The sequence below is a fragment of the Molothrus ater genome, chromosome 29, assembly GCF_012460135.2.
Source record: "Molothrus ater isolate BHLD 08-10-18 breed brown headed cowbird chromosome 29, BPBGC_Mater_1.1, whole genome shotgun sequence".
Lineage (NCBI taxonomy): Eukaryota > Metazoa > Chordata > Aves > Passeriformes > Icteridae > Molothrus > Molothrus ater.
The window spans coordinates 1396332-1422086 of record NC_050506.2 but is presented as its reverse complement, the minus strand read 5'-3'; the positions used below and the strand labels follow the sequence as shown (position 1 = coordinate 1422086).

At 45.8% G+C, this 25755-nt stretch overlaps 2 protein-coding genes across 3 annotated transcripts in view; one reads left to right on the top strand and one right to left on the bottom strand.

Annotated features, from left to right (window-relative positions):
• Nucleotides 1-11514, bottom strand: part of POLR3C (RNA polymerase III subunit C) — a 15051-nt gene extending 3537 nt beyond the window's left edge. Inside the window, exons 1-11 of one of the 2 annotated variants that reach the window (XM_054517625.1) lie at nt 11452-11514; nt 11094-11294; nt 9862-10117; nt 6475-6654; nt 5578-5666; nt 4341-4445; nt 3100-3192; nt 1934-2014; nt 1257-1308; nt 434-494; nt 197-347 (exon numbers count right to left, since the gene is read on the bottom strand). In XM_054517625.1, coding sequence (XP_054373600.1) covers nt 197-347; nt 434-494; nt 1257-1308; nt 1934-2014; nt 3100-3192; nt 4341-4445; nt 5578-5666; nt 6475-6654; nt 9862-10117; nt 11094-11240 — 1215 coding nt within the window. In that variant the 5' untranslated portion in view covers nt 11241-11294; nt 11452-11514. Of the gene's footprint in view, nt 1-196; nt 348-433; nt 495-1256; nt 1309-1933; nt 2015-3099; nt 3193-4340; nt 4446-5577; nt 5667-6474; nt 6655-7146; nt 7447-9861; nt 10118-11093; nt 11295-11451 lie in introns of those variants that run through there. The other variant, XM_054517624.1, reaches the window with a different exon arrangement.
• RNF115 (ring finger protein 115) lies at nt 11487-25755 on the top strand. Its single transcript, XM_036397896.2, is given in 10 exon segments — nt 11487-11733; nt 11736-11824; nt 13239-13297; nt 14200-14251; nt 17057-17262; nt 19739-19810; nt 19903-19975; nt 21237-21330; nt 23867-23982; nt 24588-25755. Coding segments are annotated over 10 exon segments (1119 nt in total). The 3' UTR covers nt 24699-25755.

The window sequence follows — 25755 nt, the reverse complement described above, 5'->3', positions numbered from 1 at the left end:
CAGGTTTATCATTCAATTCTGGAAGATTTCTCCACCACCTCAGGTCACAGGCAGTGTTCTCTCGGGGCTCAGTGCCTGTCAGCACAGAAAATCTCAAATTCTCAGCAACCAGGACCCAAATTCCAGGTGGGATCGCTTGGAAGTGCCCAGAAGTGCCCAAACCATGGGCAGGTGTCACACCTGGACAATCCCTCACCTGCAAGGCCACCAGGTTCTCTGAGAGCATCCTGTAGAGCATGTCCTTGGCTTCCTTGGCTGGGATCATGGCAAAATCCTCCACCTGCTTCTGCTCCAGGTGCTTCTTGCGCAGGAGCAGCCGGAAAATCCTGGCACAGCGAGAGCCAAACCTGCCCAGGAGGGGTGGGAGTGAGGGAGGGATGTGGGGAAGGGGCTGGGGACAGCCCAGGAGGGGGCTCCAGGTGCCCTTTGTCACCTCTCCTCCACGATGGACTCCAGCGTGGCCGTGGCCAGGGACACCAGGGCCTTGTGCAGGTCTGGAGGGGTTGGGGTCAAGGAGAATGGCACAAAAAAATCCCCCCAAATCTGCCCAAAATCACCCCAAAATCCCCTGAAAATCACTCCCAAAATCCCCTGAAAAATCACACAAAAATCACCCCAAAAATCCCTCAAATCTGCCCAAATCTGACATGGCCAGGGACACCAGGGCCTGGTGCAGGTCTGGAAGTGTTGTCAAGAATCACACAAAAAATCCCCCCAAATCTGCCCAAAATCACTCCCAAAATTGTCCTCAAATCTGCCCAAAATCACCCCAAAATCACCTGAAAATCACTCCCAAAATCACCTGAAAAATCACACAAAAATCACCCCAAAAATCCCTCAAATCTGCCCAAATCTGACATGGCCAGGGACACCAGGGCCTGGTGCAGGTCTGGAGGGGTTGGGGTCAAGGAGAATTGCACAAAAATCCCCCCAAAATCACTCAAAAATCAACCAAAGTCACCCCAAATCTGCCCAAAATCCCTACCCCAAAATTCCTCCCAAAATTCCCCTCAAATCATCCCAAAATCCTCCAAATTCTCCACAAAACAGCTCCCAAAATCACTCCCAAAATCCCCTGAAAATCACCCAAAAATCCCCCAAATCACCAAAAAAATCCCCTGAAAATCACCCAAAAATCCCCCAAATCACCAAAAAAATCCCCTGAAAATCATCCAAAAATCCCCCAAATCCCCCTAAATCTGCCCAAACCTCCCCAAAATCCCCTGAAAATCCCCCAAAATCACCCCAAAGGATACTGACAGTGTAGGTGCCCCCTCCACTGTCCCCCGACTTCCCCACAAACTCCAACTGCAGGGAGAAAATTGGGATTTTTACTTCAAATTTGGAGTAGGGAAAGTGAGAAGATTTCAGGGAAAAATTATCTTTAACTTATAATTACAACTTACAACTTTATAACTTAAAATTATAATTATAACTTAAAACTTATATAAAGTTAAATAAGTCAAGTATTCTTAAAAATCTTCAGCACCTGTTAAATAGCTTCAATGCCAGTAAAATAGAAAACAGAATTTTATTTAATATCTGACAAATAATTACAGTATCTGTTAAATTCAGTAAAATATTATGCTGAATATTTAATACCTGATAATAAATAAATAAATAAAATATTTTTCTGTATTATATAAATAATTAATATGTATAAAATATATATATATATAATTTTATAGATATTATAATATAAATAATTGATTTAAAAATCTTCAGCACCTGGTAAATTCAATGCCAGTAAAACAGAATACAGAATTCTATTTAATACCTGATAAATAATTCCAATATCTTTGATATCTGTTCAATAACATTAAAAATCTTCAACTATTTGTTAAAAACCTTCCTTTAACCCTCAGTAAAAAAATGTTTTAGCCTCAGACAGAGGAAAAAAGGAGGAAAAATGGAATTAAAGCCCCAGGCTCACCGGATCATCAGCCAGGAGTGCCAGGTACTGGTCCAGCACCTGCTTGCCAATGTTGTACCCAGCTGGGAGAGACCTGAAAATCTAAAAAATATCAGAAAAAATCAGGGAATGTCAAGGGATTCCAAGGGTTACTATTGCATTTTTAATTTTTTTTCTGGTTTGGTTAGCATTGGGATTAAATGTGTAGAGATGAGAGATGTTTATTGAATATATTATATATTATATATTATATATTATATATTATATATTATATATTATATGAAAAGTTTTTATAGAATATGTAATATATATAATAAATATATTAAAGTTATAAATAATATATCTTTATTTTTAATATAAATATATAAGATATGCTACTATATATTATAATATATAACACGTTATAAGATATATAATAGGAAAGAATATATCATAGAATATCACAGAATAAAATAGAATAGAATAATAAGATAATATCTGAAATTATCTAGTATATAATAATATATCATAAGATATTATTATAGTATAATGTATTGATATATTTATTATAGTAATATATTATAAATAATGTATTATATAATATTTAAGAAAACAAAAACATATATATGGTATATTATAATAATATATTATATATTGAAAATTATATAATATATAATATATAATATATCATATATAATATAAAATATATATTATATATATTGACATATATATTTATATATTATTTTCTATATAGAAATAGTCTATATTATTATATATAATAATTATATATTATAATATATGCATATATATTATAATGTACTATACATAATATGATATATAACATGATGTTATATTATATTATATTACATTACATTATATTACATTATATTACATTATATTATATTATATTATATTATATTATATTATATTATATTATATTATATTATATTATATTATATTATATTATATTACATTACATTACATTACATTATATTATATTATATTACATTATATTACATTACATTATATCACATTATATCACATTATATCACATTATATCATATCATATATGTTATGTTATAACATATAATAATAATTACATTAATACTGTTCTGAAAAGCAAATCAATGTCCCTTCCAACACAGAAAAATCTGAAATTCTCAGAATTTTGGGTTCCAAGAGGGTTCCAGGGCTCTGGCAGGACCCACCTCGTTGGAGGACAGGGGCTGGGTGTGGGAGGCCCCCGAGGCCGTGGTGACCTCGCTCATGCGCAGCATCGTCCTCACCACCTCGCTGCTGGTCTGTGCTGGGAAAAGGGGAGTTAGGGAGGGAAAAGGAGTGGGAAAGGCTGGAACTGGAGAGGGGGAAAAGCTGGGATTAGGGAGGGAAAAGGAGTGGGAAAAGCTGGAATTGGAGAGGGGGAAAAACTGGGATTAGGGAGGGAAAAGCTGGAATTAAAAGGGGGAAATTGCTCACCACCTCGCTGCTGGTCTGTGCTGGGAAAAGGGGGAGTTAGAGAGGGGAAAAGCTGGAATTGGAGTGGGAAAAGCAGGAATTAGGGAGAGAAAAGGAGTGGGAAAAGCTGGAATTGGAGAGGGGGAAAAGCTGGAATTGGAGTGGGAAAAGCAGAAATTAGAGTGGGGAAATGAGTAGGAAAAGCAGGGACTAGAGTGGGAAAAGCAGGGATTAGGAAGAGAAAAGCTCAGATCCAGAGTGGGAAAAGCTGGAATTAGGGAGGGAAAAGCTGGAATTAGGGAGGGAAAAGGAGTGGGAAAAGCTGGAATTGGAGAGGGGGAAAAGCTGGGATTAGGGAGGGAAAAGCTGGAATTAAGAGGGGGAAGTTCCTCACCACCTCGCTGCTGGTCTGTGCTGGGAAAAGGGGGAGTTAGAGAGGGGAAAAGCTGGAATTAGAGTGGGAAAAGTAGGAATTAGGGAGGGAAAAGGAGTGGGAAAAGCTGGAATTGGAGAGGGGGAAAAGCTGGAATTAGAGTGGGAAAAGCAGAAATTAGAGTGGGGAAATGAGTAGGAAAAGCAGGGATTAGAGTGGGAAAAGCTCAGATCCAGAGTAGGAAAAGCTGGAATTAGGGAGGGAAAAGCTGGAATTAGGGAGGGAAAAGGAGTGGGAAAAGCTGGAATTGGAGAGGGGGAAAAGCTGGGATTAGGGAGGGAAAAGGAGTGGGAAAGGCTGGAATTGGAGAGGGGGAAAAGCTGGAATTAGTGGGGAAAGCAGAAATTAGAGTGGGGAAATGAGTGGGAACAGCAGGAATTAAAGCAGGAAAAGCAGGGACTAGAGTGGGAAAAGCTCAGATCCAGAGTGGGAAAAACTGGGATTAGAGTGGAAAAAACTGGGAATAGAGTGGGAAAAGCTGGAATTAGGGGGGGAAAAGCTGGAATTAGGGAGGGAAAAGCTGGAATTAGAGTGGGAACAGTTGCAGGGTGGAGCACAGACCTGGTCCATCCGGCTGGCCACGGCACTGACCAGAGCCTGGTCACGGAAATGCTGATGGAAACGCTCCAGGTTGACCTGCCAGTAAATGCCATCATCTGGGGGAGCCTGGGGGGAAAAAGGACAAAAACTGAGGGGAAATGGGGCAGGAAAATGAGGGGAAATGGGGCAGGAAAATGAGGGGAAATGGGGCAGGAAAAGAGAGGGAAATGGGGCAGGAAAATAGGGGGAAAAGAGGGAAATGGGGCAGGAGAACAGGGGGAAATGGGCAGGAAAGTGAGGGGAAATGGGGCAGGAGAACAGGGAAATGGGGTAGGAAAAGAGAGGGAAATGGGGCAGGAAAATAGGGGGAAAAGAGAGGGAAATGGGGCAGGAAAACAGGGGAAAATGGGGCAGGAAAATGAGGGGAAATGGGGCATGAAAATAGGGGGAAATGGGGCAGGAGAAGAGGGGGAAAAGAGAGGGAAATGGGGAAGGAGAACAGGGGGAAATGGGGCAGGAAAAGAGAGGGAAATGGGGCAGGAAAATAGGGGGAAAATAGAGGGAAATGGGGAAGGAGAACAGGGGGAAATGGGCAGGAAAATGAGGGGAAATGGGACAGGAGAACAGGGAAATGGGGCAGGAGAAGAGGGGGAAATGGGGCAGAAAAATAGGAGGAAATGGGGCAGGAAAATGAGGGGAAAATAGAGGGAAATGGGGCAGGAGAAGAGGGGGAAATGGGGCAGGAAAATGAGGGGAAATGGGGCAGGAGAAGCGGGAAATGGGCAGGAAAATGAGGGGAAATGGGGCAGGAAAATGAGGGGAAATGGGGCAGGAAAAGAGAGGGAAATGGGGCAGGAGAACAGGGGAAAATGGGGCAGGAAGCTAAGGAACAGCAGACACAAAATTGAGGGATGGAAGCCAGAAAAACGAGGAAAAAGAGCCTCAAAAAATGAGGGAAAAGCCACAAAAAATGAGAAAGAAAAGCCACAAAAATGAGGAAAAAGAGGCACAAAACTGAGGGATGTGAGAAAGAAAAATGAGGAAGAAGAGCCACAAAAAATGAGGAAGAAGAGCCAGAAAAAATGAGGAAAAGGAGCCATAAAAAATGCGGAAAAAAAGCTGCAAAAATGAAGAAGAGCCACAAAAAAAATGAGGAAGAAGAGCCAGAAAAAAAATTCCCAGGTTTCCTCAGAAGATGTTTGGGAATGTGGATCCCAGCCTTGCCAGGAGGGCACCATCACCTCAGCACTGCCAGTACCTCTGAGCTTCCTCCCTCCTGCTTCTGCCTTTTGGCTTTGTGCTCTCCCTCCTCTTCCTCGTCACACGAGTGTCTCCTCTTCCCTCTGCCTGTAAACCCCCCAAAAAAATGATAGAAATTGGTTATATATAAAAATAATTTTCAAGTAATTTTTCAAATTCAATCATAGTTTCAAAATAATGTAAGAATAATTTTTAAAAATTTAAATTATAATTTTTTTTAAATATATTTAAATAATTTTTTTAAAATTTAGATTAAGATTTTTAAATGATTTAGGAATAATTTTAAAAATTTAAATTCTGTTTTTGAATAATTTAGGAATAATTTTAAAATTTATATTATATTCTTAAATAATTTCGGAATATTTTTAAAATTCAAATAATAATTTTTATATCATTTTAAATCATTTAAAAATAATTTTTAAAAGTTAAATTACAATTTTAAATAATTTAAGAATACTTTTTAAAATTTAAATTATAATTCAAAATAACCTTAAAATTTTACATTAGAATTTTAGAGTAATTTAAGAATAATTTAAAAAATTTAAATTATAATTTAAACAATAATTTTTAAATAATTTTAAAATAATTTTTAAACAATTCAATTACAATTTTTAACTCATTTAAGAATAATTTTTAAAAGTTAAATTATAATTTTAAAATAACCTTAAAATTTCCAATTTTAATTTTAAAACAACTCAAGAATACAAATTTTAACTATAATTCTAAAATAATTTCGAAATCAATTTTGAAAATTTGAAAATTTCATTTATTAACAACACAAATAAACAACTTCTACTTAATCCTACCAGTCAACTACTCAAAAACCCCAAATTTCCCACCCCAAAATCCCAAGATTAAATTAAAAACTTTTCAATTTAAGATTTTGGGGTCTCACCGACGAGGCTGAGCCGAGGCACCACGTACATGTCCTTGTCAGCGATGGCCAGGGCAGGGGCTGGTGGCACTTTGGCGTTTTGGGGCATTTCTGGGGCCGCGGGGCACCTCTGGATGAAGTGAGTGTCTGCCAGGCGCACAAAGGTGTTGGACACCTCCGTGTAATCCATGGTTTTCCCATCTAGGAGAGAGGAGACGCTCGGTGGGCGGATCTGGGACGGTCCTGAAGCTTTGGGGAACGGGGTCATGGTGTCCTCACTGCCAGGAGCACCCCACAGAGCCTTTGGGACCTTCACAAACCCAAATTAACCCCCGGGTTTTAAGGAGCTTCCCACCGTCCATGCTCCCCATGGGGCTGTCCAAGAGCAGATCTTGGATGTTCCTGAGGCTCAGGAGAGCACAGAGATACCATGGCCACCACCACTGAGTGGTGAGAACACCCTAAAGTAACTCTGGTCCCATTCATCACCCCCAAATCCCAGTTTTTGGGGGGAAGGAGTTTCTTTCCCACCTTCCATGGTCTCGGTGAGGCGATCGGCCACCCTGGCCATGGCAGAGCTCAAGGGAAGGTGCCCATGGAGCACCAACAGCTCCCTACAGTGCCTCTGATCCCATTGACCACTCACCACTCCCAAATCCCATTTTTTTTGGGATCAAGGAGCTTCTTTCCCACCTTCCATGGTCTCGGTGAGGCGATCGGCCACCCTGGCCACGGCAGAGCTCATGGGAAGGAGCCCATGGAGCAGAAGTTCCTCCACAAGCAGCTCCCCCATAGAACACCCCATGGTGCCTCTGATCCCATTCACCAACTAAATCCAGTCCCAAATCCCATTTTTTTGGGATGAAGGAGTTTCCTTCCCACCTTCCATGGTCTTGGTGAGGCGATCACCCACCTTGGCCACTGCAGAGCTCATGGGAAGGAGCCCATGGAGCAGAGGCTCCCCAGTATCTCTGATCCCATTCACCACTCCCAAATCCCATTTTTTTGGGATGAAGGAGCTTCCTTCCCACCTTCCATGGTCTCGGTGAGGCGATCGGCCACCCTGGCCACGGCGGAGCTCATGGGCAGGTGCCCGTGGAGCACCAACAGCTCCCTACAGTGCCTCTGATCCCATTGACCATTCACCACTCCCAAATCCCATTTTCTTGAGTTTCCTTCCCACCTTCCATGGTCTTGGTGAGGCGATCACCCACCTTGGCCACAGCAGAGCTCATGGGAAGGAGCCCATGGAGCAGAGGCTCCCCAGTATCTCTGGTCCCATTCACCACTCCCAAATCCCATTTTCTTGAGTTTCCTTCCCACCTTCCATGGTCTCGGTGAGGTGATCGGCCACCCTGGCCATGGCGGAGCTCATGGGCAGGTGCCCGTGGAGCACCAGAGCTCTCCTAGGTCCCTCAAAGAACACCCTACAGTGCCTCTGATCCCATTGATCATCCACCACTCCCAAATCCCATTTTCTGGGATGAAGGAGCTTCTTTCCCACCTTCCATGGTCTCGGTGAGGCGATCACCCACCTTGGCCATTGACCATTCACCACTCCCAAATCCCATTTTTTTGGGATGAAGGAGCTTCCTTCCCACCTTCCATGGTCTCGGTGAGGCGATCGGCCACCCTGGCCACGGCGGAGCTCATGGGCAGGTGCCCGTGGAGCAGCAGCTCCTCCACCAGCAGCTCCCTGGGGTCCCCATAGAGCTCTCCTAGATCCCTCAAAGACCACCCTACAGTGCCTCTGATCCCATTCACACACCAACTCTGCTCCCAAATCCAAATTTTTTAGGATGAAGGAGTTTCTTTCCCACCTTCCATGGTCTCAATGAGGCGATCGGCCACCCTGGCCACGGCAGAGCTCATGGGCAGGTGCCCGTGGACCACCAGCAGCTCCTCCACCAGCACAGGAGCTCATAGAGCTCTCCTAGATCCCTCAAAGAACACTCTACAGTATCTCTGATCCCATTCACCACTCCCAAATCCCATTTTTTTGGGATGAAGGAGTTTCCTTCCCACCTTCCATGGTCTCGGTGAGGCGATCGGCCACCCTGGCCACGGCGGAGCTCAAGGGAAGGTGCCCATGGAGCACCAACAGCTCCCTACAGTGCCTCTGATCCCATTGACCACTCACCACTCCCAAATCCCATTTTCTTGAGTTTCCTTCCCACCTTCCATGGTCTCGGTGAGGCGATCGGCCACCCTGGCCATGGCGGAGCTCATGGGAAGGAGCCCATGGAGCAGAAGTTCCTCCACAAGCAGCTCCCCCATAGAACACCCCATGGTGCCTCTGATCCCATTCACCAACTAAATCCAGTCCCAGATCCCATTTTTTTGGGATGAAGGAGCTTCCTTCCCACCTTCCATGGTCTCGGTGAGGCAATCACCCACCTTGGCCACTGCAGAGCGCATTGGAAGATGCCCATGGAGCAGAGGCTCCCCAGTATCTCTGATCCCATTCACCACTCCCAAATCCCATTTTTTTGGGATGAAGGAGCTTCCTTCCCACCTTCCATGGTCTCGGTGAGGCGATCACCCACCTTGGCCATTGACCATTCACCACTCCCAAATCCCATTTTTTTGGGATCAAGGAGCTTCCTTCCCACCTTCCATGGTCTCGGTGAGGCGATCGGCCACCCTGGCCAAGGCAGAGCTCAAGGGCAGGTGCCCATGGAGCACCAACAGCTCCCTACAGTGCCTCTGATCCCAATGACCACTCACCACTCCCAAATCCCATTTTCTTGAGTTTCCTTCCCACCTTCCATGGTCTCGGTGAGGCGATCGGCCACCCTGGCCATGGCGGAGCTCATGGGCAGGTGCCCGTGGAGCAGCAGCTCCTCCACCAGCAGCTCCCTGGGGTCCCCATAGAGCTCTCCTAGATCCCTCAAAGACCACCCTACAGTGCCTCTGATCCCATTGATCATCCACCACTCCCAAATCCCATTTTCTTGAGTTTCCTTCCCACCTTCCATGGTCTTGGTGAGGCGATCGGCCACCCTGGCCACGGCGGAGCTCATGGGCAGGAGCCCATGGAGCAGAGGCTCCCCAGTATCTCTGGTCCCATTCACCACTCCCAAATCCCATTTTCTTGAGTTTCCTTCCCACCTTCCATGGTCTCGGTGAGGCGATCGGCCACCTTGGCCATTGACCATTCACCACTCCCAAATCCCATTTTTTTGGGATGAAGGAGCTTCCTTCCCACCTTCCATGGTCTCGGTGAGGCGATCGGCCACCCTGGCCACGGCGGAGCTCATGGGCAGGTGCCCGTGGACCACCAGCAGCTCCTCCACCAGCACAGGAGCTCATAGAGCTCTCCTAGATCCCTCAAAGAACCTCTGATCCCATTGACCATCCACCACTCCCAAATCCCATTTTTTTGGGATGAAGGAGCTTCCTTCCCACCTTCCATGGTCTCGGTGAGGCGATCGGCCACCCTGGCCACGGCGGAGCTCATGGGCAGGTGCCCGTGGAGCAGCAGCTCCTCCACCAGCAGCTCCCCGGGGTCCCCGTAGAGCGCCTTGGCCGTGTAGATGTAGCGGGGGTAGCGCAGGATGCGCAGGACGCGCTCGCGCTGCGCCTCGTACTCCACCCAGCCCCGCGGCTGCGCCTCGAACCGCACCAGGTGGTGCTGGATCAGCACACACAGCGCCTTCTTCACCTGGGGCAGGGGGACACACACACGCGGGGAATGCAGGTTTTAGTGGGAAGAAGAAAAAAAATAATCATGGAATAAAAGGGATAAAATCAACCGGGCGCTTTTAGTGGGAATAACCCCGTGTCTGGTAATGGGAATAATGGGAATTATCCTGGCTCTTTTAATGGGAATAATGGGAATAATTCTGTCCCTTTTAAGGGGAAAAACGGAAATTAACCCATGGGGTAATTCCCATTATTCCCCTTTTAATGGGAATAAACTGGTCTCTTTTTGTGGGAATTATCCCATGCCTGTTAATGGGAATAATGGGAATTACCCTGGCCCTTTTAATGGGAATAATGGGACTAAACCCATTCCTTTTAGTGGGAATAACCCCATCCCTTTTAATGGAAATAATCTCATCCCTTTTAATGGGAATAATGGGACTAAACCCATTCCTTTTAATGGGAATAACCCACCGCTTTTAATGGGAATAAAGGGAATTATCTCATTCCTTTTAGTGGGAATAACCCCATCCCTTTTAATGGGAATAAAGGGAATTATCCCATTCCTTTTAGTGGGAATAACCCCATCTCTTTTAATGGAAATAATCTCATCCCTTTTAATGGGAATAAACCTGTCCCTTTTAATGGGAGTAATGGGAATAAACCCATTCCTTTTTAATGGGAATAACCCCATCCCTTTTAATGGGAATAATCTCATCCCTTTTAATGGGAATAATGGGAATAAACACATCTCTTTTAATGGGAATAACCCCATCCCTTTTAGTGGGAATAACCCCATTCTTTTAGTGGGAATAACCCCGTTCCTTTTAATGGGAATAAACCCATATTAATTTCAAATTAATTTTAAATTCATATTAACTTCATATAATTTCACATTGCTTTCCTAATAATTTCGTATAACTTCAAATAATTTCCTGTTAATTTCAAATAATACGAGATTATTTTAAAATTCCCTCCTCCCTCCCACCCCGTACCTGATCCGGGAGCAGCCCCGTGTCCCCCACCAGCAGCCGCAGCGGCCGCGGGCCCGTCCGGAGCAGGGAATTCCCGACTTTTTCCACGATTTCCCCGAAATGCTCCCGCAGCAGGAGGGAGCAGAGCCGGAGCTCGGCCTGGGTCATCGCGGCGGCTCCGGAATCCCGGGAACGGAACGGGAGGAAGGAAAGAACGAACAGCTGGATGGATGGAGAGAGAGGGGACAGAGGCTGACCCTGCTGCAGATCCCCTCCCGGGGGAGGATCAGCGCTGTCCCCGCGGTCCCCGTGTCCCCCCAGATGGGATTTTCCCCTCCGTGACCCCATCCCGGTGTCCCGGTGTGCTCCCCGCTCTCACCACCAGGCCCGGCCTAGGCCGCCATCACCGCCGCCATGACAACGGCGCCGTCCTGCCTCCACTTCCTTCTACGTCACTTCCGCTGCCGCCACCCGGCATTGCCAGGCTCCCAATGGAGGTTCCCAGCAGGGGGCGCCACTCCACTTCCCGCCCCCTTGGGGCCGCTCTATCCCGCTCAGCCGCGCTTTGCAGGCTGGGCGCGGAGCAGACGAGTTGACCGGAAGTGCGGGGCCGCTCTGGCCCGCGCTCGCTGCTCTGGGAGGAGTGACGGCAGCGGCGGCTGTGAGGGAAGATGGCGGAGGCGGCGGCGGCGGTGCAGCAGCACCGGTTCTTTTGCCACAGCTGCAAGGGCGAGGTCAGCCCCAAGCTGCCGGTGAGCCCCGGGAAGGGAGGGTCGGAGAGGGGGAGCCCCGAGCGGGGAGGGCCGGGGGGGAGAGCCCCGAGCTGCCCGGGCGGGTGTAGGGGCAGGGGTGATCCCCCAATGGCTCCCTGGGCCCCTGAGGGAGGGGTGACCTCCAGTGCCCGAAGTTGTTCCCACATGGAACAGGAGATCCCCCAAAATCTGGAAAGGGACTGGAGGAATGTCCTGTTCCTGATGGAAGCGGGTCATTCCATAACCCTCATCCCATTCCCATCCTGCTCCCTGAGCAGCGTCTGCTCCTCCGGCAGTGTGGGGATTGTCCATTCCTGCTAAATTATCCCAGCAATTATCCCAGGGAAAATGCAGGGAATTATCCCAGTTTTAGGGAATAATCCCAGCAATTATCCCAGGGACGATGCAGGGAATTATCCCAAGGAAAATCCAGGGAATTATCCCAGTTTTAGAGAATAATCCCTGGAAATATCCCAAGGAAAATCCAGGGAATTATCCCAGTTCCCGGGGGGACATCGCTGGAAATATCCCAAGGAAAATGCAGACAATTATCCCAATTCCTGGGAGTATCCCAAGGAAAATGCAGGGAATTATCCCAGGGAAAATCCAGAGAATTATCCCAGTCACTGGGAGAAAATCCCTGGAAATATCCCCCAGAAAATCCTGGGAATTATCCCAGTTTTAGGGAATAATCCCTGGAGATATCCCAGGGAAAATCCAGGGAATCTGCAGGATCCCACCCACCATCTGTTCCCCTTTCCCTTTCCCTCCCTGCAGAGTTATTTATCCCAAATGCCATTTTTATCTCTCTCCAGCTCCTGGGTGGCAAACTGAGACTTTCCAGATGGACTCCAAGAGCAAAAATAGTCCAAAATTAAAAATATTCCAAAATTAAAAATATTCCAAAGCTCCCAGGGAGGCAGCACCATCCCACCTGCTGCTGGTGATGGTAAAATTTGATCCAACCCCCCAAAAAAAAAATCTGATTCAAAACTCAAAAGTCTGCTCCAGGATTTGGATTTGGGAGGAATTCCCACAAAATCCAGGCTGAAAATTTGGAATATTCCAATAAAAAAATCTGGGATGCTCTCAGTTCCTGGCATGTGGAGAGGGAAGATCCATGAGTGTCTTTTTTGGGGTTTTTTTGGGGTTTTTTTGTCCTTCATTCTGGGAATAGGACCAGGGAAAATTTTTCCTCTTGGGAGGAATTTTGCTCCTTGCCTCTGCCGTTGTGTTTTCCTTTCTGCTGCCCAAATTCCAAGGGATTTTCAGATTTTTTCCGATTTTTTTCCGATTTTCTGCTGTTGTTTGGAGCTGTTTGGTATCCAGGATCAGGAATGTTCCTGAAGGGGGAGATTTTTCTTTGGAATTTCAAAGATTTTGGGTTTAATTTCCACTCCTTTTGCCTTCCCAGGAATACACCTGCCCTCGCTGTGAGTCCGGCTTCATCGAGGAAGTCACTGATGATTCCAGGTACCAGAAAATCCAGGGAAATTCAATTTATACCAAGGAGACTCAACATAAAAATGCCATTTTTGTTCTTTTTTTGATGTATTTTCCCCTTTTTATCTTTTACAAAAAAATCCCCAAAAACAGCAACAAAAAAAATTTTGGTCTTCTTGATATTTTTAGCCTTTTGTGTTTTGGGTTTTTCCCTTTTGATTTTTTTCTATTTAAAGGAAAAAAAAGTTGGTTTTTTTTCCTAAAGAAAATAAAAATATTTGTATTTTTTAGTATTTAGGGGAAAAAAAATCTCTTTTCATTATTTTGGTGTTTGCCTCTTTTTCTTCTTTTTTGGTCTTTTTTTTTTTCCCTTTTGATTTTTTTCTTACCCTTTTTAGTATTTAAGGCTCCCAGATTTTCCAGAATATTTCCATTTGAAACTCCAAATTTTTAGTATTTAAGGAAAAAAAAAATTGTTTATTTTCCCCTAAAGAAAATAAAAATATTCGTATTTTTTTAGTATTTAGGGGGAAAAAAAATCCCTTTTCATTATTTTTGGTGTTTGCCTCTTTTTTTATTTTTTGGTCCTTTTTTTTTTCCCTTTTTGATTTTTTCTTACCCTTTTTCATTATTAGGGAAAAACCCCATCTTTTTACTATTTTCTGTGTTAGTTTTTTTTTTTACCTTTTTTTGGTCTTTTTTTCTTCCCTTTGTAATTTTTCTTCTTACCTTTTTTAATATTTTAATATCTTGAAAGTAAAACCCCTTTTTTTAAATTTATTTTTATTTTTTTACTTATTTTTCTCTTTTTTTTTTTTTTTTTTTTTGAACCCCTCCTGGGGATATTTCATCAAACACAGGAGAGGATTTGGGAATCTCAAGGGGGGGAATTTAGCAATGAGCTCTGCCCTCACTTTCCTTCTTTTTCCCAGTTTTTTTGACAGCAATTCCCTGGATGACAGCCCCTCCTCTCAGTTCTCAGAGGTGAGTTTTCCTGCTTTTTTTTTTTTTTTTCCCTCTTTTCCTGACAATTTCCAGGATTTGGAGGAGTTTTAGGAGACTGAAAATTGGCATTTTGGGCACGAGAGGAAAAGGAGGATTGAGGGTGCCCTGGTGCTGGCAGATGCTGGGGTTTGTTTGGGGATGCTCAGCCAGGTGAGGAAGTCTCTCCCTGCTCCCAGATTTTCCAGAGTATTTCCATTTGAAACTCCAAATTTGGAGGAAATCCACTCAATCCTGAGCCAGAAATGGGGTCACCAAATAGAATCCCAGTCTGGATCCTTCCTTTCACACTCCAGGCATTCCCTTCTTCATCTGGGTGCATTTATCCAAAATATTCCTTGGACATCAGTTTGGATCCCAAAAATTCCTGAGTTTCATGGAGATCCGTCCTGATATCCCAGAAATTCCTGATTTTCCCTCTCAAATTCCAGCCCTTCCAACCCCACAGCTTCCAGATTGGTTGGGATTTGGAGCTTTGAGTGAGGATCCTGGCTCCCATCTTCCCCCCCTTGCCCTGTTGTTATCATTTTGAAATTTAAGGGGTTTTCAGGTAAAGGGTGTGGGAATCACAATTCTTTATTAGGACAATTTAAATGTAAATGTGGTAATAAATCAAAATAAACAGAAGCAAAGGCACTGCCAGAGTCAGAGCAGGAGCTGCCCCACAGGTCAGGCTGGTGGCTGCAGTCCCATCGAATTCAGGGGTTTTTGGAGTGAAAAACGTGGTTCTGGTGGAGCAGGGATCGTGGGGAAGGGTGGAGGGTTCCTCTGGAGGTCCAGGGCTGGGAGATGGGCCTGGGTTTCCTCTGGGAACCCAATCCAGCGGGAAAAGGTTGGGAATGCAGTGGGAAAAGGGCTGATCCTCTGGGAATCCACTGGGAAAAGGTTGGGAATGCAGTGGGAAAGGGATGATCCTCTGTAAATCCACTGGGAAAAGGTTGGGAATGCAGTGGGAAAGGGCTGATCCTGTGGGAATCCAGTAGGAGACGGCTGGAAATTCAGTAGGAAAAGGGCTGATCCTGTGGGAATCCAGTGGGAAAAGGCTGGAAATTGAGTGGGAAAAGGCTGATCCTGAGGGAATCCAGTGGGAAAGGGCTGATCTTCCTGGAATGCAGTGGGAAAAGGCTGGAAATTCAGTGGAAAGGGCTGATCCTGTGGAAATTCAGTGGGAAAATGTTGGGAATCCAGTGGGAAAAGGGCTGATCCTGTGGGAATCCAGTGGGAAAGGGCTGGAAACCCAGTGGGAAAAGGTTGGGAATGCAGTGGGAAAATGTTGGGAATCCAGTGGGAAAGGGCTGGGAATCCAGTGGGAAAAGGCTGATCCTGTGGGAATCCACTGGGAAAGGGCTGATCCTCTGGAAATCGAGTGGGAAAGGGCTGGAAATTCAGTGGGAAAAGGTTGGGAATGCAGTGGGAAAAGGATGGGAACGCAGTGGGAAAAGGCTGGGAATCCACTGGGAAAAGGTTGGGAATCCACTGGGAATGGGCTGATCTTCCTGGAATCCACTGGGAAAAGGTTGGGAATGCAGTGGGAAAAGGTTGGGAAGGCACTGGGAAAAGGTTGGGAATGCAGTAGGAAAAGGTTGGGAATGCACTGGGAAAAGGTTGGGAATGCACTGGGAAAAGGGCTGATCCTGTGGGAATCCACTGGGAAAAGGTTGGGACCGCAGTAGGAAAAGGTTGGGACCGCAGCGGGCAGAGGCCGCCCCGCTGTCCCAAGCCCCAGATCGTGTCCAGGCAGGAATGTTTGGCTCCTCCCCTGGGCGGAGCAGCTCCCAGTGGAGTTTGGGATTGATCACCCAGGCAGGGACACTCAATTAACAGGAGAGAGAAAGTGTCCAATTAACAGCAGCTCATTAACTGCACCACCGGGGTCTAGCTCTGTGTGTGTTAACAATTAACAGCTGATTAACAATTGACAGCTGAGTAACAATTAACAGCTGATTAACAATTAACAGCTGGATTAACAATTAACAGCTGAGTAACAATTAACAGCTGAGTAACAATTAACAGCTGGTTTCAACAGCATTCATTTCACCAATTAACAGCAGACACCTGCCCCACCTGATTTTCACAGTGTTAATTTTCACAATTAACAGCTGATAATTGCCCCACCAGGATTCCAGTGTTAATTTTCACAATTAACAGCAGATAACTTTTTAACAATTAACAGCTGGTTTTAATAGCATTAATTTTCACAATTACCAGCTGCTAATTGCCCCACCTGGATTCCAGTGTTAATTTTCACAATTAACAGCTGCTAATTGCCCCAGCTCTTAAATTTTCACAATTAACAGCTGCTAATTGCCCCGGCTGTTACATTTTCACAATTACCAGCTTCTAATTGCCCCGGCTGTTACATTTTCACAATTAACAGCTGTTAATTGCCCCGGCTGTTACATTTTCACAATTACCAGCTGCTAATTGCCCCAGCTGTTACATTTTCACAATTACCAGCTGATAATTGCCCCACCTGGATTTCAGTGTTAATTTGCACAATTACCAGCTACTAATTGCCCCAGCTGTTACATTTTCACAATTACCAGCTGATAATTGCCCCACCTGGATTTCAGTGTTAATTTGCACAATTACCAGCTGCTAATTGCCCCGGCTGTTACATTTTCACAATTAACAGCTGCTAATTGCCCCAGCTGTTACATTTTCACAATTAACAGCTGCTAATTGCCCCAGCTGTTACATTTTCACCATTTCCAGCGGGCACCTGCCCCACCTCTAACAGCTCCATCAAATCCACACCCCCCCAGCCTAAACCCCCGCTCTCCACAGCTTTGGGACCACCTGGACCACACCATGTTCTTCCCGGATTTCCGGCCCTTCCTGAGCAGCAGCTCCCTGGATGCAGAGGCCAGGGACGTGGAGAGGGGGCCCCCGGCTGAGCTTTGGGGTCCCAGCCGCCCCCCACGGCTGCCAATGCCCCGCAGGTACCGGGCCCGGGGCAGCTCCCGCCCGGATCGCTCGCCGGCCATCGAGGGGTGAGTGAGGGAGCTCTGCTCGAAAACTCTGATCCAGAGTGCAAAAAATCCAATGTGAAAAGGGTGAGTGAGCTCTGCTCAAAAACTCTGATCCAGAGTGCAGAAAATCCAATGAAAAGGGTGAGTGAGCTCTGCTGGGAAACTCTGATATGGAGTGAAAATAAAGCAATGTGGGAAGGGTGAGTGAGCTGTGCTCAAAAACTCTGATCCAGAGTGCAAAAAAACCAATGTGAAAAGGGTGAGTGAGCTCTGCTGGGAAACTGAGTGCAAAAATTCCAATGAAAAGGGTGAGCGAGCTGTGCTCAAAAACTCTGATCCAGAGTGAAAATAAACCAACATGGAAAGGGGTGAGTGAGCTCTGATGGGAAACTCTGATCTGGAGTGCAGAGAAACCAATGTGGGAAGGGTGAGTGAGCTCTGCTGGGTGTCACAATCTGCTCTACAAACTCTGATCCAGAGTGCAAAAAAAACAGTGTGGGAAGGGATGGGTGAGCTCTGCTGAGAAACTCTGATCCAGAGTGCAAATAAAACCAGCATGGGAAGGGATGGGTGAGCTGTGCTGGGAAACTGAGTGCAAAAAATCCAATGTGGGAAGGGTGAGTGAGCTCTGCTGGGTGGCACAAACAAGAATGAGGGTGATGATGGTTCAATAACTGATCTGGAGTGCAAAGAAACCAATGTGGGAAGGGATGAGTGAGCTCTGCTGGGTGGCACCATCAAGAACGGGGGTGATGATGGTTCAATAACTGATCCAGAGTGCAAAACCACCAACATGGAAAGGGCAGAGTGAGCTCTGCTGGTGTCAGGATCTGCTCAGACAAATGAGGGTGATGGTGGTTCATTGACTGATCTCAGAGTGCAAATAAACCAATGTGGGAAGGGATGGGTGAGCTCTGCTGAGAAACTCTGATCCAGAGTGCAAATAAAACCAGCATGGGAAGGGATGGGTGAGCTGTGCTGGGTGGCACAAACTGCTCTACAAACTCTGATCCAGAGTGCAAAAAAACCAACGTGGGAAGGGGTGAGTGAGATGTGCTGAGAAACTGATCCAGAGTGTAAAGAAACCAATGTGGGAAAGGGTGAGTGAGCTCTGCTGGGTGTCAGGATCTGCTCTACAAACTCTGATCCAGAATGCAAAAAACCAATGTGGGAAGGGTGAGTGAGCTCTGCTCTACAGACTCTGATCCAGAGTGCAAAAAAACCTACATGGAAAGGGGTGAGTGAGCTCTGCTGGGTGTCAGGATCTGCTCGTACAAATGAGGGTGATGATGGTTCAATAACTGATCCAGAGTGCAAAAAATGAGCATGGAGAGGGCTGAGTGAGCTCTGCTGAAAAACTCTGATCCAACTCTGCAAAAAAACCAATGTGAAAAGAGGTGAGTGAGCTCTGCTGGGTGTCACAATCAAAAACAGGAATCATGATGGTTCAATAACTGATCCAGAGTGTAAAAATCCAGCATGGAAAGGGCTGAGTGAGCTCTGCTGGGAGAGCAGGAGAGGAGAAACAGGGGGTTTGGATGGGGGTTTTAGGGTTTGAGAAAAGGTTTGTGTGGTGGGGGATTGCGGGGAAAATTTGGGGTAAGAGATTGGGGATTTGGAAATGTAATGGGGTAGGAGAGACGTTGTTGAGAGAGGAATGGAATTAGAAGTTTAGAAATTACAAATAAGTTTAAAAATTAGGAGTAATATTCTAGAAATTAGGAGTAATTTTAGAAATTAGAAATAATCAGCTTCTGATTGTGATGGGCGTGAATTATAACACCTGTATTGCCTCACCCTACACATGAGACTGAAAATGGAATAAAAGGTTTGTGTAGAATGTATTTGTATGGAAATTCTGGGGTAAGAAATTGGGGATTTGGAAATTTCATGGGGTAGGAGAGGTGTTGTTGAGAGAGGAATGGAATTAAAAATAAATTCAGAAATTAGAAATAGTTGGCTTCTCACCCTACAGATTAAACTGTATTGATCTTGATCTTGAATTTCTTGATTTGAATTCCTTGATCCCTGAAAATGGAATAAAAGGTTTCTATAGAATGTGTTTGTATGGAAATTTTGAGGTTAGAAATTGGTGATTTAGAAACGTTATGGGATTGAACAGACGTTGTTGAGAGAGGGATGGAACTGGAAATAAATGTAGAAATTAGGAATAAGTTTAGAAATTAGAAATAAGTTTAGAAATAAGTTTAGAAATTAGAAATTAGCTTCTGATTGTGATGGTGTGAATTCTAACACCTCTATTGCCTCGCCTCACACCTGAGACTGAAAATAAAATCAAATTTTTTGAAAACACCTCTGAGTTACCCAGGGTGTTGCCCAACACCTGCTCTCTCTCTCTATTTTGGAGCTTTTTGCAGGGATGTTCACAGCCATGAGCCATCACCAGAGCAGGAATTCCTGCTTTTCCAGCCTTTTTTTCTCCTCCCACCATTTCTTTCCTCCTTTAACTCCCCCTTCCCACCTCTTTCCTCCTCAGGATAATCCAGCAGATCTTTGCTGGCTTTTTTGCCAACTCAGCCCTTCCTGGCTCCCAGCATCCCTTCTCCTGGTGAGTAGATCTCCCAGATCCCAGCAAGTAAATCCCAGGAAGCTTTGGGAATTTGGGAATTCTGGGGAATCCCTGGCCTCTCCCCTTGGCAGGAGCGGGATGCTGCACTCCAGCCCCGGCGATTACGCGTGGGGACAGAGCGGCCTCGACGCCATCGTCACCCAGGTCAGTGGCACTGTCACATTTTCTCATTTTCTGCCAAAAATCCTTTATTTTATTTTATTTTTGCCCAGCATTTCTTCTCCTGGCAAGCTGAGAAGCCTCAGAGAAAAAAAAATGAAAACAATAATTATGTGATTTGCTTCTGCTGTGTTTTGTTGCTTTGGGATGTGGTTGGAGATTGTTTATCCACTGTTTGATTGGTTCCATGTGAATTGATTGTTTATCCATTGTTTGATTGGTTTCATGTGAATTGATTGTTTATCCACTGTTTGATTGGTTTCATCAATTGATTGTTCATCAATTCATGAATGGATTGTTTATCCACTGTTTGATTGGTTCCATGTGAATTCATTGTTAATCCATTGTTTGATTGGTTTCATGTAAATTGTTTTATTGTTTTGACTTCATGACCAATGAAGAGAGAGTCAGGAGTTTCCATTATCATTCCTTGTAGCCTTCTCCCTGTATCCCTTCTCTATTCTTTAGAATATCATTCTTTAACACAATTTAACATCATAAAATAACAAATTCGAGCACGGACTCACATTCACTCATCTCTCCCCTCCTCGGGGCTGCCTGAAAATTCAACAGGTGAGGGCCACCTGTTGGATGGATGGATGATGGATGATGGATGGATGGATGATGGATGGATGGATGGATGGATGGATGATGGATGGATGGATGGATGGATAGATGGATGATGGATGGATGGATGGATGGATGGATGGATGGATGATGGATGGATGATGGATGGATGATGGATGGATGATGGATGGATGATGGATGGATGGATGGATGGATGGATGGATGGATGGATGATGGATGGATGGATGATGGATGATGGATGGATGGATGGATGGATGGATGGATGATGGATGGATGGATGATGGATGGATGGATGGATGGATGGATGGATGGATGGATGGACGATGGATGGACGATGGATGGACGATGGATGGATGATGGATGATGGATGGATGATGGATGGATGGATGATGGATGGATGGATGGATGGATGGATGGATGATGGATGATGGATGGATGATGGATGGATGGATGGATGGATGGATGGATGGATGGATGGATGGATGGATGATGGATGGATGGATGATGGATGGATGGATGGATGGATGATGGATGATGGATGATGGATGGATGGATGATGGATGGATGGATGATGGATGGATGGATGGATGGAGTGCCGCGGGGGCAGCTCCAGTGGCCCATCCCTGCTCCTGAGCTTGGCATTTCTCCCTCTGCACAGCTCCTGGGACAGCTGGAGAACACGGGGCCACCACCAGCAGACAAGGAGAAGATCTCGTCACTGCCGACGGTGCCGGTGACACAGGAACAAGTCGGTGGGTGGCTGCATCTCCCCAACATCCTGGGCCACTTGGGTGCTGCTGTTTGACATCCTCAGCTCTCCCTCATTCCCACTTTGTCCCCCCTGGAACTGGCCTGGGAGCTGTCAGCTTCTCCAGAGTGTTTGGAGAGTCCTAAACTGTGCCATTCTGACTCTTCCCCTTCCTTCCCATCAGCATTTCCTCTCCCCATGAAGGTTTTTTCCCCCTCCCCATGATGGTTTCCCCTCCCCATTATGGGTTTTTTCCCCTCCCCAAGATGATTTTCCCCTCCCCACGATGATTTTCCCCTCCCCATTATGGTTTTTTCCCCCTCCCCATGATAATGTCCCCCTCCCCATGATGATTCTCCCATCCCCACAATGATTTTTCCCTTCCCAAGATGATTTTCCCCCCTCCCCACAATGATTTTCCCCTCCCCATGACAATTTCCCCCTCCCCATGATGATTTCCCCCTCCCTACAATGATTTCTCCCTTCCCATGATGTTTTTTTTCCCCTCCTCATGATTGTTTTCCCCTCTCATGATGATTTTCCCATCCCCACGATTGTTTTCCCCTCTCATGATGATTTTCCCCTCTCATGATGATTTTCCCATCCCCATGATGGTTTTCCCATCCCAAATCCCTGTTGATGCTCTCAACTCCTCCCTTCTCCCCTTTCCAAACTCCCCACACTCTGCTCTGGAAATGTCATGGAACTCTGCCCAGCAGTGGCCTGGGGTGGGGAGTCTCAGCTCAATCCTGGTTTTGTAATTAAAAAAAATCCCAGGAATTTTTCAGCCCAAGGATCCCTGCCCCTCCCAGAACCCTGCTCCTCCATTATGGTTAAACCATGGACATTTCTAGCCAGGATATTTTTATCCTGTGGTTTTCCACACCCCTGTGTCCTCCTCTTTTCTGGGAAGCCAAGGGCTGGCTGGAATTCCACGGGGCTGAGCCCACAGAGCAGGCCAGGAATTATGAAATCCTGGAATATCCAAGGATCCCTGGGATCACCAAAGGAGCTCAGGAGTTCTTGGTTGTCTGGATGCTCCATCCCCAGAGAATTTGGGGTGGATGGATCCTGGCAGGAATTCCTTGATCCCTGGATGAGCTCAGGATTCAGAGGATTTTGGATGGATGATGGATGGATGATGGATGGATGGATGGATGGATGGATGGATGGATGGATGGATGGATGGATGGATGGATGGATGATGGATGGATGGATGGATGGATGGATGATGGATGGATGATGGATGGATGATGGATGGATGATGGATGGATGGATGATGGATGGATGATGGATGGATGATGGATGGATGGATGATGGATGATGGATGGATGGATGGATGGATGATGGATGGATGATGGATGGATGGATGGATGGATGATGGATGGATGATGGATGGATGGATGATGGATGGATGGATGATGGATGGATGGATGATGGATGGCTGGATGGATGGATGGATGGATGGATGGATGATGGATGGATGGATGGATGGATGGATGGATGGATGGATGGATGGTGGATGATGGATGATGGATGGATGGATGATGGATGATGGATGGATGGATGGATGATGGATGGATGGATGGATGGATGATGGATGGATGGATGGATGGATGGATGGATGGATGGATGGATGGATGGATGGTGGATGATGGATGGATGGATGGATGGATGGATGATGGATGGATGATGGATGGATGGATGGATGGATGGATGGATGATGGATGGATGGATGGATGATGGATGGATGATGGATGATGGATGGATGATGGATGGATGATGGATGATGGATGGATGATGGATGGATGGATGGATGGATGGATGGATGGATGGATGGATGGATGGATGGATGATGGATGATGGATGGATGATGGATGATGGATGAATAGAGAGATATTGCATGGATGGATGGATGGACGATGGATGATGGATCATGCAATGATGGATGGGTAGATAGATATTGCATGGATGGATGATGGATGATGGATGATGGATGATGGATGATGGATGATGGATCATGCATGGATGGATGGATGAATAGATAGATATTGCATGGATGGATGATGGATATGGATGATGGATGGATGGATGGATGGATGGATGGATGGATGGATGGATGGATGATGGATGGATGATGGATGGATGGATGGATGGATGGATGGATGGATGGATGGATGGATGGATGGATGGATGGATGGATGATGGATGATGGATGATGGATGGATCATGCATGGATGGATGATGGATGGATGGATGATGGATGAATAGATAGATATTGCATGGATGGATGGATGATGGATGGATCATGCGATGATGGATGGATAGATAGATATTGCATGGATGGATCCTGGCATGAATTCCTTGCTTCCCTGGCAGGAATCCCTTTCTCCCTGCTCCATTTCCCTCCTCCCCAATTCCCCCCACACCCCCAAGCCCCGGTTCCCCTTTGCCCCGTGCCCGCCCCTCTCTGAGCAAACCCCCCGAGGCAGCCCCCGGCCCCGGGTCCGTCAGCGCTGCCCCGTTCCCGTTTGCCGCAGACACGGGGCTGGAGTGCCCGGTGTGCAAGGAGGATTACGCCCTGGCCGAGCAGGTCCGGCAGCTGCCCTGCAACCACGTCTTCCACAGCAGCTGCATCGTGCCCTGGCTGGAGCTGGTAAGATCCCAAAAAAAAAAAAAAACCAAAAAAACCCATCTTTTATCATATTTTATCTTTTCTTTTATTAATATAATATATGACATTTATTGTGTGTTGAGTTCTGCAGTATTCAACAAACAAGCTACAAATTAAACCTGACCCTAACTTAAATTTCTCTCTAAAGCCTTTAAAGGATAAACTGTCCAATTAAGAATTGACACTTATATTAGTTTTTATTTTTAACCTAATAACTAATCACCCCAAGCCCGCAGTGCGGACTTTTCTAATTATTTCTTACTGATTTTTATTTCTTACTATTATTATTTCTAACTACTCAAACTCATGAAGAAGAAAGTGAAAAATTTCTTAAAAATAAACTGAACTAACTGTCCTACAACTTCTATTTTGCTTTATGAATATTGCTGCATTCTAAAGCCTTAAACTCAGATTTTTCTACCCCTGTGATGTTCCACACTCCTGGTGGAAAAAAATTTGGGGGTATCAAAAAAATTTGGAATATCAAAAAATTTTGGAATATCAAAAAATTTCGGAATTTTTCAGCACAGAAAGTTTGAAATTCTCAGCATTTGGGACAAATCCTGTGTGTTCCCCCCCTCCCACAGCACGACACGTGTCCGGTCTGCAGGAAGAGCCTAAAGGGGGAAGATTCCACCAGGCAAATCCCGAATCCCGAAGCTTCCGACAGCCCCGTGCAGGAGAGATGGACTTTCTGACCCTCCTGAAAGGTTCTGCAGCGTTCCAGAAGGTTCCAGAGGCATCCCAGGCTCCTGGAGGTGCACATGGGTCTGAGAATTCCAGCAAACCCCAACAAGGCAGGAATCAGGGGCAGCACCGGGCGCTCTCCTCCCAGGAATTTCTCCTCCTGCTCCATGGAATTGCCTCGTTAGCCCTCAATTGGGAGTTTTTTGGGAGTGATTTGATTTCATTTTTTGGATCAGAAAAGGTTTATTTTTTTTTTTTGTTTTGTTTTGTTTTTTGTTGTTTTTTTTCCCAGTAGGGGCCCAGTCTGAAGAGGGGGTTCCAAGCCCCCTCGTAGCCTTCTCTGGAGAAAAAGGTTGGGATTAAACAAAACAAGGGGATTTTAGGGATCTTCCTGCACTCCAGGAGGTTGGAAATTGTAGCCACGAGAGATTTTATTGCCCCAGCTTGGGATGGGATCCTTGGGGGTCTCTAAAATCCCGGCGGGTGGAAGGAGGAAGGTTCTGGAGCCCTTCCTTGGGGGGGATTTGGAGCCTCAGGAGCCCCCGTGGTCCTGGAAAGGCTCTGGGAACTCTGTGGCGTCAGGAATGCTCTGAGCAGGATTTTCTCTCATCCTGGACTATTTTTTGGGGTTGATTGGGGTTTTTTTCTGACCCTTTTCCACGTTGCCCGTGGCCCCAGGTGTGTCCAAACCTCCCTGTGCCCTCCACGAGTCATTCCAGGCAGGAATTATGGAATTATGGAATTATGGAATTATGGACCATTCCCTTGGGAATCCCCCTGCCCTCCCCCATAACTTAAGGAAACTCTTGATTTTTTTTTTTTCCTGATTATTTGGTTGTTTTCAGAGTTTGGGTTTTTTTTTTTTTTTGTTTTTTCCCATTTCCTGTGACTTTTCCAGGTCTGAATCCTGGGATTTTTCCTCATCCTCGTGGCATCCACTGCCTGCCCTGGGATAGAGGGGGGGGGGAAATGTTCCCAAACCCCTTGGGCTCAGTGGCTCCACGTCCACGTGGATCCAATTCCTGATTTTCTTTGCTCTTCCGTCCAATAAAGGCCTTTCTCAATGAA